Here is a 16,665-nt window from a genome sequence, read left to right on the forward strand (position 1 = left end):
CCCAGATAGGAGGGAGGAGCCTATGCTCTGGGCCTAGTTCTGTCTCCACCCCTGTGGGTGATCTCGGCCAAGTCCTTTATCATGCCCAGGTTGAATGATCTATAAGGCCTCTTCCATCTGGAATGTTCTTTGCTTTGTATAGTCTTTGATCAGCCTCAGTAGGCTGGAGCTTAACTGGTTGACTGGAGAATCACCATGGTCTGTTTTTTTTTGTTTTTTTCCTTTTTTGTTTGGTTTTGGTATTGAGGACTGAACCCAGGGATGCACTATCACTGAACTTCATCTTGAGCCCTTTTATTTATTTTTGAACTTTTAAACAGAGTCTTGCTAAGTTGCCCAAGCTGTAATCCTGCCTCAGCCCATGGCGGCACTAGGAGAGCATGCGCTACTGTGCCTGGCAAGCCACCATCGTCTGGATAGCCAAGTCCCCATGTCCCCTGCCCTGACCGGGAAATGCCCTTCTGTGATAGTGGATGGTGCCTTGCTTAACACAGAGGGAGTCTAATTGGAGCCTGTTTTCCTTCTCCTTTCTAGGTGTTTAGTGACGACCTTACCAAGCCAATCATTGATAATATTGTGTCTGATCTCATTCAGATTTATACCATGGACACAGAGATCCCCTAAGGCCCTGGCCCAGGCCTGCCCAAAGAGAAGCCCAGGATGGTCGGCTGCCTGGGGACGGTGCCACCACGTCGCTGTGACGGCCGGTCCCCAGAGGACCAGCTGGGAGGACTGGTTGTGCTGCTGGAGATGGGCTGGTGAAGGCGATGACATGCTGCCGCTCTGACTGTCCCCAGCAGCCGCGGTCCAGATGATGCTGGGAAGTGCACCTCCAGCGGGCAGGCTGGGAGTGCACAATGTGCTGCTGCCCTGGGGTGGCTGCAGCTGCTTTTGTCCTTTGAGAGGACTCTTAACTGCAGTTGAGATGTGATATCACTGGCAGGAAAGTTGAAGAACAGATGAGACTGTACCCTATGGATTTTGTAAAGCCAGATTTATAGAAAGTATGAATGTGCAACATAGATGGAATTTTATTTTGTGTAATAAAAGATGATGCAAATCAACAGAGACCCTGTCTTTGCTCTGCACCTGTGCTGTCCTCAGGGTCTCATGGGGGTTGGCAGAAACTTGATTTTCCCTTGACATGCTCCCCAGATAGAGTGCCCCTTGTGCTCCAGGGTGCACTGGAACCCTGCAGCCTGGGAGGTGGCCCACTCCGGCTGAGAGCACAGCCCATCTTTGGGGAGGGTCACTGGTATTCAGGAAAACCAGACGTGATCCCAGTGTAGCGGGAAGTCCTAAGGTAATGTTTATGTTGAGACAGCCAGTCTAGAAGGGGAATCTGAAGAGATGCCAAGGCGTGGCACCCTGTGACTCCCCACTCAAGTCCTTTCTTCAGAAAGGCTAGCTTTTGGATTTGTGAGCAACCCGCCCGGCACTTGCTCCCTCAGTCCCCCATTGGGCTCGATGCATGTTGAGCACATGGTGGCTGCTTCCCCACATTTGCCAAGTTGTTACCATAGGGGAGTAGGATCTGGTACCCACAGGCCTCTGAGCCCTGGGAATGCCTGGAGTCATACATGGGGCTCCAGGTGAGAGCTTCCTGTTAGCTGGGCTGTACTCATCCCTGGTGGGAGGCAAAGGGAATGGTTGCATAGTAGTGGTAGGTCAGCCAAGGAACTTGCTTAGCTTTACAGAGTAACCACGTTATCTGTCCCCAGGGTAAGGAAGCTGAGCAAATGTCACAGCCCTCCCCAGTGGGCTGACCTGGCGTCTGTTTGAGACCAAGTGGTCATGCTACGATGTTTATCGAGCAGCTGCTGTGTACCGTCTCAGCTAAGAAAGCAGGCGAAACTCCTTGCCCATCTTTTAGTGTAGAAGAGGAAATTGCTAAGGAACAACTCTCCTGAGTACTTTGGGGCACAGTGTAGTTGCTCACCACACAGGCTTTTGAGGCAATCTTTCTGGATTCTTCCAGATACAAATGTAGCCTCCTTTGTCACCAAGCCTTGTGCTGAAAGAGCCTCAAGAGGCATGTGGAGAGGGTGAGGCCTCTAACTTTCCTTCTGGGTGTGCTAACAATGATGAACCTGACAGGAGTCCTGTACTTCTGTCAGAATGGAAGAAGATCCATCTGCCACCAATTTAGAGATGTACCATTGACTTGTTTGGAACGCACAGGCAGCTTTTCAGGTGAGCCAGAAAAGGGGGGAGGTGTGCACACTGAAACCCACTGCCTCTGCTGGCTGCCCAGGACTCTGGCCAGGTGTCCTGGACAGTGACCTCCAAAGTTGCATCCTCATCCCCATCTCTCCTTTTCTCATTGCACCCTGGCTTCTTAAGATGCCGGGCTCTTTGCAGTTGGCTTCCTTTATTGCCCCTGCCCTTTGCCTTCATGTATTTTTTGTTTTTCCTCAGTCTTTAGACTTGGATGAGAGGTTGCTCCAGACGGGTCTGGTGGTACTTCCTCTGGGCTCTGCTGTCCCTAGAATACCGTTTTTCCACTGTGTAATTTCTGCAACTATCCAGTGTGACTGGAGCCCCTGGAAGGTAGCGGCAGTAACCTAGACCCAGGGCTCAGGGCAGGGGTTCTGAGCACTAAGGGGAGGAGGACAGCCCAGGTGGCAAACCTTCAAGGATAGACCAGGGCTCCAGACTGTCCTTTCTGCCTTCTATTTGCCAAGCACCTTGCCTGTCCATTGATGGTGCACTGCTCTTGGCCAATGCTTATTGCTGACTTAAATGGGCTTCACAGACACATCAAAAGTATAGGCCCAGGCTGCCTTGATGGAGTCCAAAACTTGAGGGGACCCCAAGGAATTAAAAGCCTCTCCAAAGGTCTAGCCCTCCCCTGTGGACTGAGAGGGCTGGATGATGGGGCATATCCAGACCCCCTAGGAAGCTCTCTCTACTAATGTTCCAGTCTTTCTCCCCTCTTCTCAGTCCTTCCCCAGGGCATATCGTGAGGAAGCTGATGGTTGAATTAAGCTCCTCGGAAGACTGGGGAGCATCCTCCCACCCCCAGCTGAGAGTACCACACTGCACCAGGAGTGCTCAGCCTCAAAATACTTCATATTTTCTTTCATAATAATTGAGTATTAGCAAGTTCCTTTCTCTCTGTGGAACTCACTGAATTGTGTCCCTCAAAAAACCTGACCATGTCCCACACCTGAAATTCCCAGTTTCCATTCTGTAAATTGAGGCTGTAGCAAATAATCTGTTTCCTATTGTATTTGCTTGTTCCACCTATTGCTGGATGTGGCAGTGGACATCTGTAATCCCAGCAGCTTGGGAGGCTAAGGCAGGAGGATCTCAAGTTCAAGGCCAGCCTTAGAAATTTAACAAGACCCTAAGTAACTTAGTAAGACCCTGTGTCAAAATTTTAAAAAAGAAGCCAGGAATGGTTGTGCACACCTGTAATCCTAGCAATTTGGGAGGCTGAGGCAGGAGGATCACAAGTTCAAGTCTGGCCTCAGCAACTTAGTGAGACCCTGTCTCAAAAAATGCAAAGGGCTGGGGTGTAGCTCAGTGGTAGAATGCCCCTGGGTTCAATCCCCAGTATAGAAAGAAAGAAGAAGGATGGAAGGGAGAAGGAAGGAAAGAAAGAAAATGCCTTTTCCATAGCTTGTGTGCCCATTATACTGCTCTGGGGACATGCTGGCCTTGATTGGTGCTACTGGTCACATTATCTCAGTGCTTGTCACTTTGCCTGTCTGTTTTTCCTGAAATGATATTCAGCTAGTGTCTGTCAGTGCTGGTGGGACAGTGTGGTTCAGGCCTTTTTCTTTCTTTCTTTCTTTTTGAGACAGGGTTTTGCTAAGTTGCCCAGGCTAGCCTCCAATTTGCTATCTTCCTGTCTCGGCCTCCCTAGTGGCTGGGTTTACAGGCATGCACTACCATGCCTAGTACATGAGGCCTTTTTCTATGCATGGTAAAATTAAAGTAATTGTTTGCTTGTTTTTCCTATTACCAAGGCTTTTGCAAATAATAATAAAAATAATAGAGATTAAAGATGCACAGCCTTCTATTTCCTCTATTTTGGGTTTCAAAAGGCCTGCAATGAGAGATTCAGATAAAATATTCTAGAATCTGAAGCTTCTAGGAGTTTTCTTTTTGCAGAGTATATCTTAATTACTGTAAAGTGATCAATGGCTGAGTCTTACTTGACCTATAAATCCAGTGGAAAGAGGAGGAGGGCAACCAAGTGTTGGTAGAGACTTGGCCCATCTCTTCCTTCCTGGCTATGACTCACTGAATTGTGTCCCTCAAAAAACCTGTCCATGTCCCACACCTGAAATTCACGAATCTGACCTTATTTAGAAATAGGGTCTTTGCATATGTAATGAAATTAAGATGAGGTCATTAGGGTGGGCACTAATCCAAGGACTGGTATCCTTAGAAGAGATAAGTCCACATGAAGACACAGGCAGAGGTTGGAATGATGCCTCTAGCAGCCGGGGAACACCAAGTATTGCTGGCAATACCAGAAGCTAGGCGAAAGGTCTGGAACAGATTGTCCCTGAGAGCCCTCAGAAGGAGCTTGGCCTTGCCAACACTTTCACCTTGGACATCAGGCCTGTAGAACTGTGATAGGATAAATTTCTGTTTTTTTTTTTTTTTCCTTGCCACCCAGTTTGTAGAAATTGGCTACGGCAGCCCCAAGACACTTCAGGCAGCCCTCCCCCAGACCCTCAGGGCTCCTTTGCAGTAGTGCTTTCTTGCCCCAAGCCATTTGGCTAAGTACTGAGTTTTCCCCACGGAAACCTGTGGGAAAGAGAAGTCAGACACAAATTCCCAATTCTTTGGGGAGGGGCATGTCTATCCAGATGGTGCCAGCTGTCTTGATATGGAGTTTGGCCAATCTAGACTTTCTTATCTGCATGGTTCAATATGTACTTGCATAGCAATAAAACAAGGGTGTTCTGCTATTTGTCTTTTTGCCTGCTGTAGAAACACAGATTCTGGTGGTTGGAGGGAGCTTGGAAGCCATTTTTTCTCTTTTCTTGGCTGATGCCCTGCAAAATGTGTCCTCTGGTGCTGCCAAGTCTAAAACGGAGATGTGTGGAGCAGGGAAATAGAAACATAGCGAAATGGGATAAGGGAGTCTTAGCACTGTTGCTGCAGTGGTGACTTGAAATTGTGGGTCATAGAATTGTCTGCCTGGCTCTTCCTGGCCTAAAGAAAACACTATGAAGCACAGATGTCCATGTGCACGGGTATTCAGAGGGAGTTGAGGAGCGCAGGAATGAGGCATGTGGAGTAAATGCATGAGTGAAATGAGGACTTTCCTTTCATGGCTTCTGAGTAAAGAGGAAGTCTATGACTGGAATCCTTGTGCACTGCTGATGGGAATGTAAAATGGCACAGCTGCTGCAAATAGAATGGAAAGCAAGGTCTAGGAGAGTAATGTGTATACCCAGTTCCACAACAGCATTATTTATAATACTCAAAACCTTGAAGCAACTTAAGTGTCCATCCATGAATGGATAAACAAAATGTGGTCTGTCCATACATTGGACTATTATCTAGCCTTGAAAAGGAAGGGAATTCTGACACATGCTTCAACACGGATGACCCTTGAGAACATGATGCTCAGTGAAATGAGCCAGTCACAAAAGGGCAAATATTGTATGATTCTATTTCCACGAGAGGCTTTAGATGAGAGTCTTACAGCCAAATTCATAGACAGACAATAGGATGGTGGGTGCTAGAGGCTGGGGAGGAGGAGTTGGGACTTGTTTGATGATGTGAGGGTTTTAGTGTGGGAAGATGAACAGGTGTGGAGATGGATGGTGGATGTTTACACAATACTATGGAAGTGCTCAAAGCCACTGACCTTTGTGCTTAAAAAATGGTTTAAGGGCTGGGGTATGGCTCAGTGGCAGAGCACTCACATAGCATGTGTGAGACCCTGGGTTCTATCCCTAGAACTAGAAAAGAAGTCAAGATGGTCAAGCCAGTTGGAAGCTCCCACAGGTAGAACACCTCTCATCCCATAGATGGACTGGCTGCTTCTTGACAAGGACCCCACAGGACAGCAAGCATACCTGGGGAGAGATGCCACACCCGCAGCTTCCTCTCTGGCTCAGTCGTGTGAACATACCTCTGCTTCCACCGAGAGAGAATTCAGCAAATAAGAAATCACACACGTTGCCCAGACCAGGATTGTAGGAGCCTTTCATTTTTTTTATACACAGAAATTTTGGTCTATTCTTTAAATTAGGAAAAATTCCACTACAGACATAAAATTATTATGCATCTGTGGTCTTCCTCATTAAGATATTTTTGTTCATCTTTATAACAGGCAGATAAAAATGTAAAACATATTTATTAACTGAACACAGTTGACCAAGCCATTCCATATAATATAATGCTTTAGAAAGAGGGGCTTCCCTCAGCCTGAAGACTGTACAAGAATCAGAACAAAAGATGCAAGCTCACAGTGCCCCTTTCCCGAACCCCACAGCCCAGCGCAAAGGCAACTGAGGGACCACACAGTCAACATTTACATCAGGCAACTTTACACAGCAGCAGTGAGGGTTTGCTTTTTAATATATAGTGGCCATTTGCTCTACCGATGTGTCTACAACAGAGGATGAAAAGAAGCCCATGAGTGTGGCCGTATACAGCTGACCTTCTTCAACCAAAACGCTTCAAATTTTATTTCTTGTTGAAGAACACAAAGACCCTCAACAAATTGAGTTGCCCTTTTTTGTTGTGGTGGTTTGAACAAGGACATCAGGGAACAATTTACAAATGAGTAACATTCTCAATGTGCCCTTTAGAAAAAAGGGATGGCTTTAAGGTATCCGCAGCTGGCATTGGAAAGTGGGATTTGCTCTTCTAACTGAAATTCTTTTGCCCGAGATTTGACTACTCCTGCTCAGGGGTGACATGGCATTAATGTGAATGCTGGGGCAGAGCATGTTTTCTTTTGGATTTGCATGGATGCTGGGGAGGTGAGGCAAGGCCACCACTGGGCTTCCAGTACAGGATGGGGGTGTGACAGGCCCAGCTCCCTGGGGAGCTCCATTTATTCTCATTGTACACCCCTTGGCTTCCACCTGTGTCCCAGATGCTGAGCCCTAAGCAGTAGGCTTATGTGGGGTCTGTGGTGAGACCCCAGTTACCTCCCTGTGATGGGTGACACCCGTGAGTTCAGAAGGTAAAGGAACCTCATGGGTAAAGTGCTGCCCATTTCACTGGTGTCACTGTGGGTGTCCACACTTGGAACCTGGAGGCACAGGAGGGTGTTGGCCTTCCATGGGAAAGGGGCACATCTGTCCCAGACATCAGGAGCCTCTCACTCCTGCCTTCCCTGCATTTTCCTCTTGGGTTATCGCTCTTTAGGAATACGAGGCTTGGTGTGCTGGGTGCCTGCATTTGCCAGGAGAGACGCTTGGGGAACCCATCTCAGGAACCCCAGGCCCAGCTCTCCTGGCCTGCTGACCAGCCCTGCCTGCCTGGATGGTTCCGAGCCCTGCCTGCCCCTTGTTCAACCACTATGGCCCCAGTTGAATCACTGGCATGATGAGACTGACAGCAACACTGACAAAATGCCATTGCTCCAAGAGGCTTTGCTTCTCTAATGTTGCCGGAAGTGGCAGCGACACAAATCCATGCCTTTGTGGGTTATGTTTATCTTTTGGCTGAGAAGACCAGGGTTGGGAGAGTGCTCTGGCAGGGGGACACTACCCGTGCTGCAGCAGACACTGAGACACTGAGGCGGGCCGGTGAGTGCTTCCTGGCATTTGCCAAAACACAAAGTGGGAGCCCAGGCAGTGGTGTCAAGGGTGATGGGGTCTGGATGGTTTCCCTCAAGTCAGCTTCTTGGGTTTTTTTGTTTGGTTTGGTGCTGGGTCTTGTCATGCTAGGCCAGCGCTCTGCCACTGAGCCATACCTCCAGCCCAGCTTCTTAGGTTTTGATGATCCCTCTTCTTCAGTTGTTTTCTATTGGACTCTGGTCTTGTATTGGGGGCGATCAGTCTCTGCTCTTCCAGGGCTTCTCCCAAGGACTCTGGGTCCACCCATTGGGTTAGATGGGTCAGGGGCTGTAGAACCCATAGCTCACACACAGTGCTTCATGCTCTTGAAGTAGGAGTTAGACAAAGAAAACCATCAGCCAGAATGAAGGATTTGGAATTGGAATCAAAACCAAAGGAAGCCAAAACAAAAATTCCCCTTCCACCTACTGGAGGGGGGCCATTCTAATCAATACTTTGGTATTTTCCTTTTAAATAAAAAATCCCATTGAAAGGTTTTTCTCCTCTATAGGCAGGGGTCTCAAAGTGCAAATGTTCCAATTGTAAGGCCTCCAGGCCTCGAGCATCCCTCCCCAGACTTCCTCCTTGGGAAATTGGCAGGGCTATGAAGGAGAAGCAGTAGGGTGGGGGTGGGGTCCTGAGGGGCCAGGAGTTAGGGAAGAAAAGATATTAACTGAGAACATATTCTTGCAGCCTAGTTCCCTGAAAAAAAACTTGCTACATTCAGTAATGAAGTTTCAAAAGGAAAACGCCTAATAAGAGGAATGGAAATATCATGCCAATAGTTCCTTATTCTTTAGATATGCATCTTGTCATATATATGTATATGCATATAGACACACATACACATATATGTATGCACATGCACACACAGGGACTGCAGATGGTTCTAGTGTACTCAGGATGAGTCGCTTTGCAGTTGCAGGTACACTTGCAGGCGGCTCCCTCCGGTGGCCTGTCTGGGCAGTGGCACCCTTCCTGACCCTGTAGAACGCTGGCCTTTTTTGGTGCGGGTATGCAGATCTGATTGCTTGCTAGTGGGTGCAATGAAGCTCCCAATAAACCCAAACCAGCCCCTGCCCCCACCTCACAGCCAAAATGGCGAACACATGGTGAAATTGTAGTGTTCTTTAAAAAAGGGTTGGTAGAAAAAAACTGGGGAGCACACCTGTTCTTGCTCTCTCCTTTCTCCTTCTTCCCATCTGGGTGAAGAACCTCCCCCCTCCTCCTCCACTTGCCCATCTACTCCCTCCTCCTCCTCTTCCTCTGTCCCAGATGGAAGGCCTGATGGACTGCACCTTACTGGATGGATTTGGCTTCTTACAAGAATATTCTTCAGCCACCTTAGTCGTTTCCCTCTTTGGCAGGTGTGTGGGCTCCCCCCGCCCCCCGTGTGTGTGCGTGAGTGCGTGTGACTGCATGTGAGTCCAAGTGTGCATGTGCTGAGAGAAGTTCTGGTTAGAGGGACGTCTCCACACTGTGGAGCGGGCTCCCGGGCCTGGAAGAGAATGCTGAAGAGGTAGCTGACTTGGTGACATGCGTGGCCAGGTAGATGCCGCTGTCTATGGCGTTGTTGTTCTGGTTGGGGGCCGGGGGTGGGGGTGCTCGCAGGCGCTCCTCGTTCTCGTCCACATCTGTGTCATCGATGAGCGGGATGTTGTGGGTGTAGTCATTGATCAGAAACTCGGGCGTTGCCATGAAGTTGTGGATGGAGCTCTTGGATTCCGGTTTCTCCAGGCCTTCATAGAGTGAGCTACGGAAGGCTTTCACCACCCGGATCTGGAATGGGAGGTGGAGGGAAAGGCAGAGGTGGGAGCAGAGAGGGGGGAAAGGAAAGGAAACAATTAATGGCTGGCTGGTACTGCCAAGTTCTGCCCACATCAATGGCTGGGGGTCATCGCATGATAAATGTTCATCCATGGGGGGGCTGACACGGAATGGGCTAGCATCGTGGAAAGGGCTTGCAGGTCTGGGCCTTGGTCTTAAGTGATCTCCATGCAGGAAACATGGCTGACCTGGGCAGATGTTCTAGAACACTTTGCTCTTGACCTAGGAGCAGGACTAGTTTAGGTGGCTCCTGGGGTCTGTCCAGTCTGAATTTCAATTTGGTAGTAAAGAATGATTTTTAAAAGGGAGACTTCTGGAGAGTGGGCTCTCTACTGTGTCTTACCTGAAAGAATTAAATACTTTCTGATAAGAGAGAGGTCCCAGCCTATGTGCTTTGCTGGCCTTTCTGGAATGGTTCTCCCTCATAAGCTTCCCTCACCTCCATCACCGTGGCTCCTGTGGCTGCAGCCAAGACCCACCATGCCCAGTCACATCTGGTTACCACAATCCCTACTGCTAAGTCCAGCAGCCACTTCTGTATCTTAATCTTAATTGATCCCTCAGGGACACTCAACACAGCTGACCTCCTGTTTGTTTCTGGAAACTTCCCCAACACTGTTCCTGTTGACCTTCTTTTACCTTACCAGCTGTTCTGGCCCCACATCCTCTACTGCTCCCTTTTCTGTCCTAGGGTTCCCCAGAGCTTTGGCCTCTCCCTGCTCCTCTGTCCATATCTCCCCACCCTGGCCACAGAGCTGGGGCCCATCTGACTAGAACCAGGGACTGTGGCATAGGCCCCTCATCAGAGCCCCAGGCCTGAGAGCCTGTCAGTCCCCAATCTGGGGCCAAGAGTGAAAATGGCCACACTTTTGATTTGCAATACATCACCCGCCCCTGTCCAGGCTGCCCCATCTACTACAGAGGTCCTTGTGATCTCCTCACAGCTCCATGCAGCAGCTAGATGTATCTGGGTTTGATTGCATGCTTGGGACCACCAGCAGTCCTTTGCAATCTACTGCCACCTTCCCCTCCAACCTCTCTCACACTCCGCCCTCTTCCTCCTCCTCACTCTTCCATGCAGACATCCTCGCACTTTGTCATAGTCAGCCCCTGGAGCCCTCAGCCCTCAGCAAAGCTCATGTGTCCTCTAGCCCCTTGCATCTCCTGCAGGACTCTGCTCTGACAATTAGCTTCTCCCTTTTCTGACTTCTCTATCTTTACTTACACATGGACTCAAGTCTCATCAGTTTTTATGAGCCACAGGACCACTGCCTGTCTTTGATCCCTTGCTGGATTCCCAGGCTGGTCTCCCTCCAGCTTCTAGAAGCCAGAAGTTGATAGGTAGGCTTCTGTCAGGCCTTACACAAGCCAACATAAGCAAAGCCAGTCCAGCCGCCCTTCTATGGGGGCAGTGGAAAGAGTGCTGTCCTGCTAGGTAGGACACTGGGGTCTGCCTGGCCCCAGTTAGCTCCTTCCTATGTGAGGGAGTGGACATATTATGAGTTCTTAATGTCATTTCCAAGTTCAAGGTCCTAGAATTTGGTTTTCTTGCTTTAGATAAGGTGTCAGCAAACTACAGTCAGAGGGTTAACCCCAGCGCTCTGCTAGGGTTATAAATAAGTTTTTATTGGGAAGTGGCCATCGGCATTCATCTATGTTCTGTCCACGGCTTCTGTCAAGCTACAAGAGCAGGGTTGTGTAGTTGCAACAGAGACCTGGCTCCAAAAGCTAAATATATTTACTCTCTGAACAGTTGGCCAGTCCCTAGTTTAGACAATGAATCACCCTGACTACAATGACTCCCTTTCAGCCCCCAGAGTCTGGACCTTGGGGCCTATAGCTCAGCCAGGGCAAGCACAGAGCTCCTAAATCAGTTTAAAGGAGGCAGACCTTGGAGTCTGGGCAGTGCAAAAAAAAAAAAAAAAATGAAGCCAAAATGTTCCATAAAACAGGAGTTTTCTAACTCCCTGTTGAAATCCAGTGAGGATTTTCTCTGGACTTGGTGAAGCCACATCTGCCAGATTGCAGATGGTCAGCCATTCTCTCTCAGGTCTTTATCCCAGACTGGTTTCTGAAATAGGGGTATCACAGAAATTGAGGCCCATTTGACATTGTTAATAAAAAGATTATAATTTACTTTTTATAGCCAATTTAGATATTTTCTTGTTAGTTAGGATTTCTGGTGCAGGACTGGAGTGTTGATGCTCAGGACATTACCTTCTCCAGCTGCCAGCTACACCTATTAAGTCACAGAAAAGAGAAAAAGCTGAACACTGGTGCCCTTGATCCTGGGGATGTGCTTAGTAAGTTCACCAGCAATGCACCCATGATCTTGGCAACACCCTTTTCCTTGCTGAGCAGGAGGCCTTATTTGGATCTGGGTCATATGATCAGGCCAGGCCCCTGCTCAAACCTATCCACAGGTCTCATTGCACCTGGCTGAACTCCAAAGCCCTCCCCCACAAAGGGCGGCCAAGGCCATAGGACAGTCCTTGCCTGCTGCTTCCGCTTCTATAGCGATGGCTGCTCTGGCCCTAAAAGATTGTCTAGGGTGCTCCTCTTGGGAGTAATCTGCCATGTTTGCTTCCTACTACCACAGCCCAGTGGAGTACTTTCTCAGCCAACACTTGGGGAGCACAGGTGTGAACGAGAGATCTATCCCAGAATGAGAGGGCCACCGTGCTCTAACATTCTGCTGTTGTGTTCGAAGCAGGCTCAAGTCATCATGAGTCTTACAGCTGATGGTGAGTCACTTTTTGTCCAGGTCCTCTTTTCCCTGCACTCAAATCTGGGGCTACTAAAAATGGCTTTTTATTGGTTTTATGCTGGTGTTCTTAGGTAACCCTAAGCTGGAGGGTGCAAGCAATTCCTGGGAAATTGTTTTAGTGAAAACTAATGAATGTTTCTAAGACAGGCCCCTCTTGGAGACTGGGCTTGCACTCAGGTGCTCATGGACAGCCCACAGCCCCATGGCTTCCTGCATTTTCCCTAGCTTATCTCTATTCCTCCCAAAGGAACCTTGCCATCTTCAAGGCTGGTAGTGCTGTCTACAGCCTGTCAGAGCATCTGGACACCATCAATGCCATCTGTACCATGTCCACTTGTATACCTGCAGCAGGGACATTCATCCAGATTGCCAGACTTTGACACCCTGACAGGCTCCTTGGTGCCTCCCCTTGGATGTCTCCTGTCTCATCTCTACCCCATTGCTCCTTGCCCTCTTCCTGCCAAAGCTTGGAGGCACCTTGATCCCCACCCCACCGTCTCAGCAGCCTCGTGGGCCCTACTTACATGAAATGTCTTCTACATCAAGCCCCTCTCCACCTCCACTGCTGCCTCCATGTCCCCCCTGGGGTTCCAAGGCCCCTGGGGACTCACAAGCCCCGTGGTCAGAGACCTTGTCTGCCTGGGGATTGATCTTTCCTCAGCGCCTGTCTCATGGCTCCAACTAAGGTGTGATGACCCTATGGTCACCTGCACTATCTCTTTTGCAGATGGCATTTTCAGGCGCTCTCTGGCTAGTGAGTCAAATCCTGTCACTCCCCACTTGACTCCAAACATTCTAGAAGGTGATAGGTCAGGCCTGGGTCTTCACTTTGAGTGGAGAATTCATCCCACAGTCATCTACTCCCCAAAGTCCATTTTTCTACAGGATAACCTTTAAAGAAAAGAAATAAAACAGACTCCAGGAAAGATGAGTCCTAGGGTCAGGGCTGAGGCTTCTGGGAATGCAGAGAGGGGTAAGGTGGGCTGTCACTCTTGATACTTTATTTCCTCCCATGGCCCAGCAGTCCCCCACACAGCAGGTACTCAATGATGCTCCTCCCCCCAGCTCCTTTCCAGCCTGTTTGCCAGCCCCCTTCCCCTGACCATTCCCTGTCATCCCCTTGTGGCCTCCCATCCATCTGTCTGCCAATCACTGTTTTCTCCGCAGCTTCAGACATAGATATTTAAGCCAAGTCTCAAACTTAATTGACCCCAAAGCTCCAGGCCCAGCCCTCATCAATTCTACTGCTCCCTCCAAATGACATCCAGAATGCAACTTCACACCCCTCCACTACTGCTGCAGCCACCACCACACCAGGTTCACACTGGCTGTTGTGGGATCCCCTCCCTCATCTCCCTGCTGCCACCCTTGACCCCCACAGTCTATCATCAGCATAGCAGTCTGAGAAATCCTTTCCAATGGAAGCTTCCATCAATGCAAAGCCTCCCAAAGCTGTGTCTCCTGCAGAGGAAGGGGAGAAGTCCTGCCCCAGCCCTGCCTCAGACTCGCTTTTTCTGTTACCCTTCATGCCCTTCAGCTTCCAGCACATTCCTTCCTTAGGGTCTTTGCACTGACTCTTCCTTCTGCCAGGAAGGCTCTTCCTCAGTAAGACTCAGGACGCCCCTCCTGCCTCCTCAGCACCCCTGCACCCACTTTGGCTTCCCTTGCTCCCTTGCCCATTCCCCCTTCAAACATGTCCCCCCCCCACATTGTCTCTCCTGTGTCTTTCCACTGGAGCATAAGTCCCCTGGGAGCAGGGATCTGTGGCCTTCTGTGATGGCCCCAGCACCCAGCAAAGTGCCTGCACCCAGCAGGGGCTCAGTGAGCAGGTGCACAATGTCTGGGACTCACCCCACTGGCCCCTGGCTCCCCCTACCTGAGGCTGTTCCCACACTTTGCCATAACTAGCTAGTTGGAGCTGCTCCAGAGCACCCCAGCAGAAGCCCCTACCCCTGCTGATTTGTGACTCCTGCCCTAGACTGTTCTTCCTCCAGACAGAACCCAGCTGAAATAACTGTTCTCGCAGAGGCTGTCCCAGATGACCTGGGACCCAGAAGAGGACTTCTCATGCCTCTCCTCTCTGCTCTTTCCTTCTGAGGCTTGGGATCATCTGCACTCAGCTGTTTGTTATTTGCTGCCCAGAGGAGACTCCAGTGCCTCTGTGTGCCTTAGACAACAGGGCTTGTGGAGCTTGGTGGGCAGCTGACCTGGATGAATGAGGTGAGCCTTACCCAGGCTGTGATGCTGCAGACCAAGCCCCCCACAGCCCCCCCCCAGCTGCAGCAGAAGGGAAGCATGCAATCCCATTGGTGGATGATCAGTGTGGAGGCACCCCACTTAGGGCACAACTTGCTTAGGCCTTCAAGAGCAGGGGTTTGTGACTTGGGGGTGGGTGGGGTGGAGCAGGGATGCAGAAGCAGAGAAAGCGAGGGACTAGACAGGCAAGGGACTGAGGGAATGCCCACCCCATTGAAAAGAAGGAAAAGAAAAGAAAAGAAGAGAAATAAAAGCAAAGGCCTCCGAACCACAGTGACAACAGTAACAACAGAAACTGCCTGATGCCTTCTCGCCTCTTCTAATTCCTTGAGCTGCTGGGGTGCTGCTTAGTGTCAGCCTCTAAGGCTCATGGAGCTCAGATTTTTCTGTCTGAACTCCTCCCCTGCCTTTCTACTGCTGTACCAACCATTAGTCCAGAACCTCGTTGGAAAGCAAGGACTTGTCAGCTGCCTTGCCATCTGGGAAATGAGAAGCCAAACTCAGAAAGCCTGGAAATTTAGAAAAGGTGAGCTTTGGCCTCACTTCTCTGTGTTGGGGGAACAGCAACAGCAAGGGGAAGGTCCCTTTCTTCCCTGTGGAGGGGTTGTGTGCTTGAATCAGGAAAACGAAAATGCAAACTCCAAAGTTGGCCATTTCACCAAGGGATCACACCAGAAACTAAAGATATGGCTTTCTGTATGTTGCTGGTGAGTTTTGTGAAAACTGCCTCCCTTCCTATGCACACATAGGACCAGGACCATGAAATCCCAGGCTTGTGCTCCTGAAATCAACAGTTGAGCCCAGGCTTTTCAGGTAGTCAGACTATGAGGAACTGGAAGGAAGCCCTTGCCTCTATTACCAGCTGCATCCAGCTGCAAGGCCTCAAAAAAACATCTCATGAGCTCATGAGGGCTTCCAGGGTTTTTCCTAGGTTGGTTCTGGTGTGTGCTTTAGGAATTGCCTGCAGGGTTGTTCCACTGTGGTAGGGCCTAGGGTTCCAGAGAGACGTGGGGCAGGGAAAGGATCCCATTGGGGGCCTGATTATTTCCCACTGTGGAGGCAGTATGCACAATGTCAGATAGCTAAGAAAAAATTTCAATATACTATTCACAGAAACCCAAGTGGGGAGATTTGGCTTAACATCAGTTAACTTCCTGACAATAAATTCCAGAAAGCAAGACTATTTTTTCTTTGCCAGTTCCTTCCACCATGGGACTATGAGTGTGAGATGAACATGCTTCCATGGGTTCTGGAGAAGTATGTCCAAGTGAAGCAGTGGCAGCTTATCTAGCCCAGTTTGACCCAAAGGGAAAAAAGGGTTTTCATGTTGCAAAAGAAAAATAAAGCAATTGATGTGATCTGTTTCCACTTGGCAAATCAGAACTAAATGCCCAGAGTAAGCTTCTCTGTCTACATGGGACCAAACCCACTGACCAGCCCTGTCCCTTTGCTGGACCAAGTCAGGAGCCAACTCCTGAACTACTACAATAGTGAAAGTTCGAGTATAGAGGCCCAGCATTGCTGCAGGAAGGATGGGATGGGCTTGGCTATCAGTAGGAATGGGAGGACCATCAGCGTGAGGTGCTACAGAACAGACTTTGGATGTGGCTGCAGGGAGGCCGAGATGTGTCTGCTTGTTGCCAGGGAAAACAAAGACAAAAGGATGCTTGGCTACAGAGCCCACAGAGAGGCTTTGTTGGTACCAGGACCTGGCTTTGCTGTCCCAAAGATCCCACAGCCACCTGTTCGTACCAGAAGGCAGATTACAGTGCCCTGGGCTTACTTCAATATACCATCTCCAGCCACACTTTGGGGATATTGACACCAATTGGGAAAGAGATGCTGGGCTTCCCACTGCATTAGCTTGTGAGTGCACAGTTGGAGGTGGGACTGATACCCCAACTGGGAATAGGATTTCACAGCCCCCTAAATTCCTAAGCCACCCCAATGAGCTGGTCTCAGGGTCATGGCCCAGGTAATGTGAAATGAGGTGGCAGCAGTGGAGGGAAAGACACTCCACACTCCACCTTGGGCTGGGAGGAGGAGTGGCTG

The 16,665-nt window shown here is 49.6% G+C and overlaps 2 protein-coding genes across 8 annotated transcripts in view; one reads left to right on the forward strand and one right to left on the reverse strand.

The window, feature by feature from the left end:
- The window catches only part of Ccnq (cyclin Q), a 32,395-nt gene extending 31,331 nt beyond the window's left edge, over positions 1-1,064 (forward strand). Inside the window, exon 5 of one of the 2 annotated variants that reach the window (XM_046453265.1) lies at positions 595-1,064. In XM_046453265.1, the coding sequence (XP_046309221.1) occupies positions 595-624 (30 nt within the window). In that variant the 3' untranslated portion in view covers positions 625-1,064. Of the gene's footprint in view, positions 1-534 lie in introns of both variants that reach the window. The other variant, XM_046453263.2, reaches the window with a different exon arrangement.
- A 5,096-nt stretch (positions 1,065-6,160) lies between these two features.
- The window catches only part of Atp2b3 (ATPase plasma membrane Ca2+ transporting 3), a 68,674-nt gene continuing 58,169 nt past the window's right edge, over positions 6,161-16,665 (reverse strand). For 4 of the 6 annotated variants that reach the window (XM_046453257.2, XM_046453255.2, XM_046453256.2 and 1 more), the window contains one exon: positions 6,161-9,542. In XM_046453257.2, the coding sequence (XP_046309213.1) occupies positions 9,222-9,542 (321 nt within the window). In that variant the 3' untranslated portion in view covers positions 6,161-9,221. The remainder of the gene's footprint in view (positions 9,543-16,665) is intronic. The other 2 variants (XM_046453260.2, XM_046453258.2) reach the window with 1 other exon arrangement.

The sequence above is a fragment of the Marmota monax genome, unplaced genomic scaffold, assembly GCF_021218885.2.
Source record: "Marmota monax isolate L192 unplaced genomic scaffold, Marmota_monax_Labrador192_F-V1.1 WCK01_AAM20220418_F8-fsc00142, whole genome shotgun sequence".
Taxonomy (NCBI): domain Eukaryota; kingdom Metazoa; phylum Chordata; class Mammalia; order Rodentia; family Sciuridae; genus Marmota; species Marmota monax.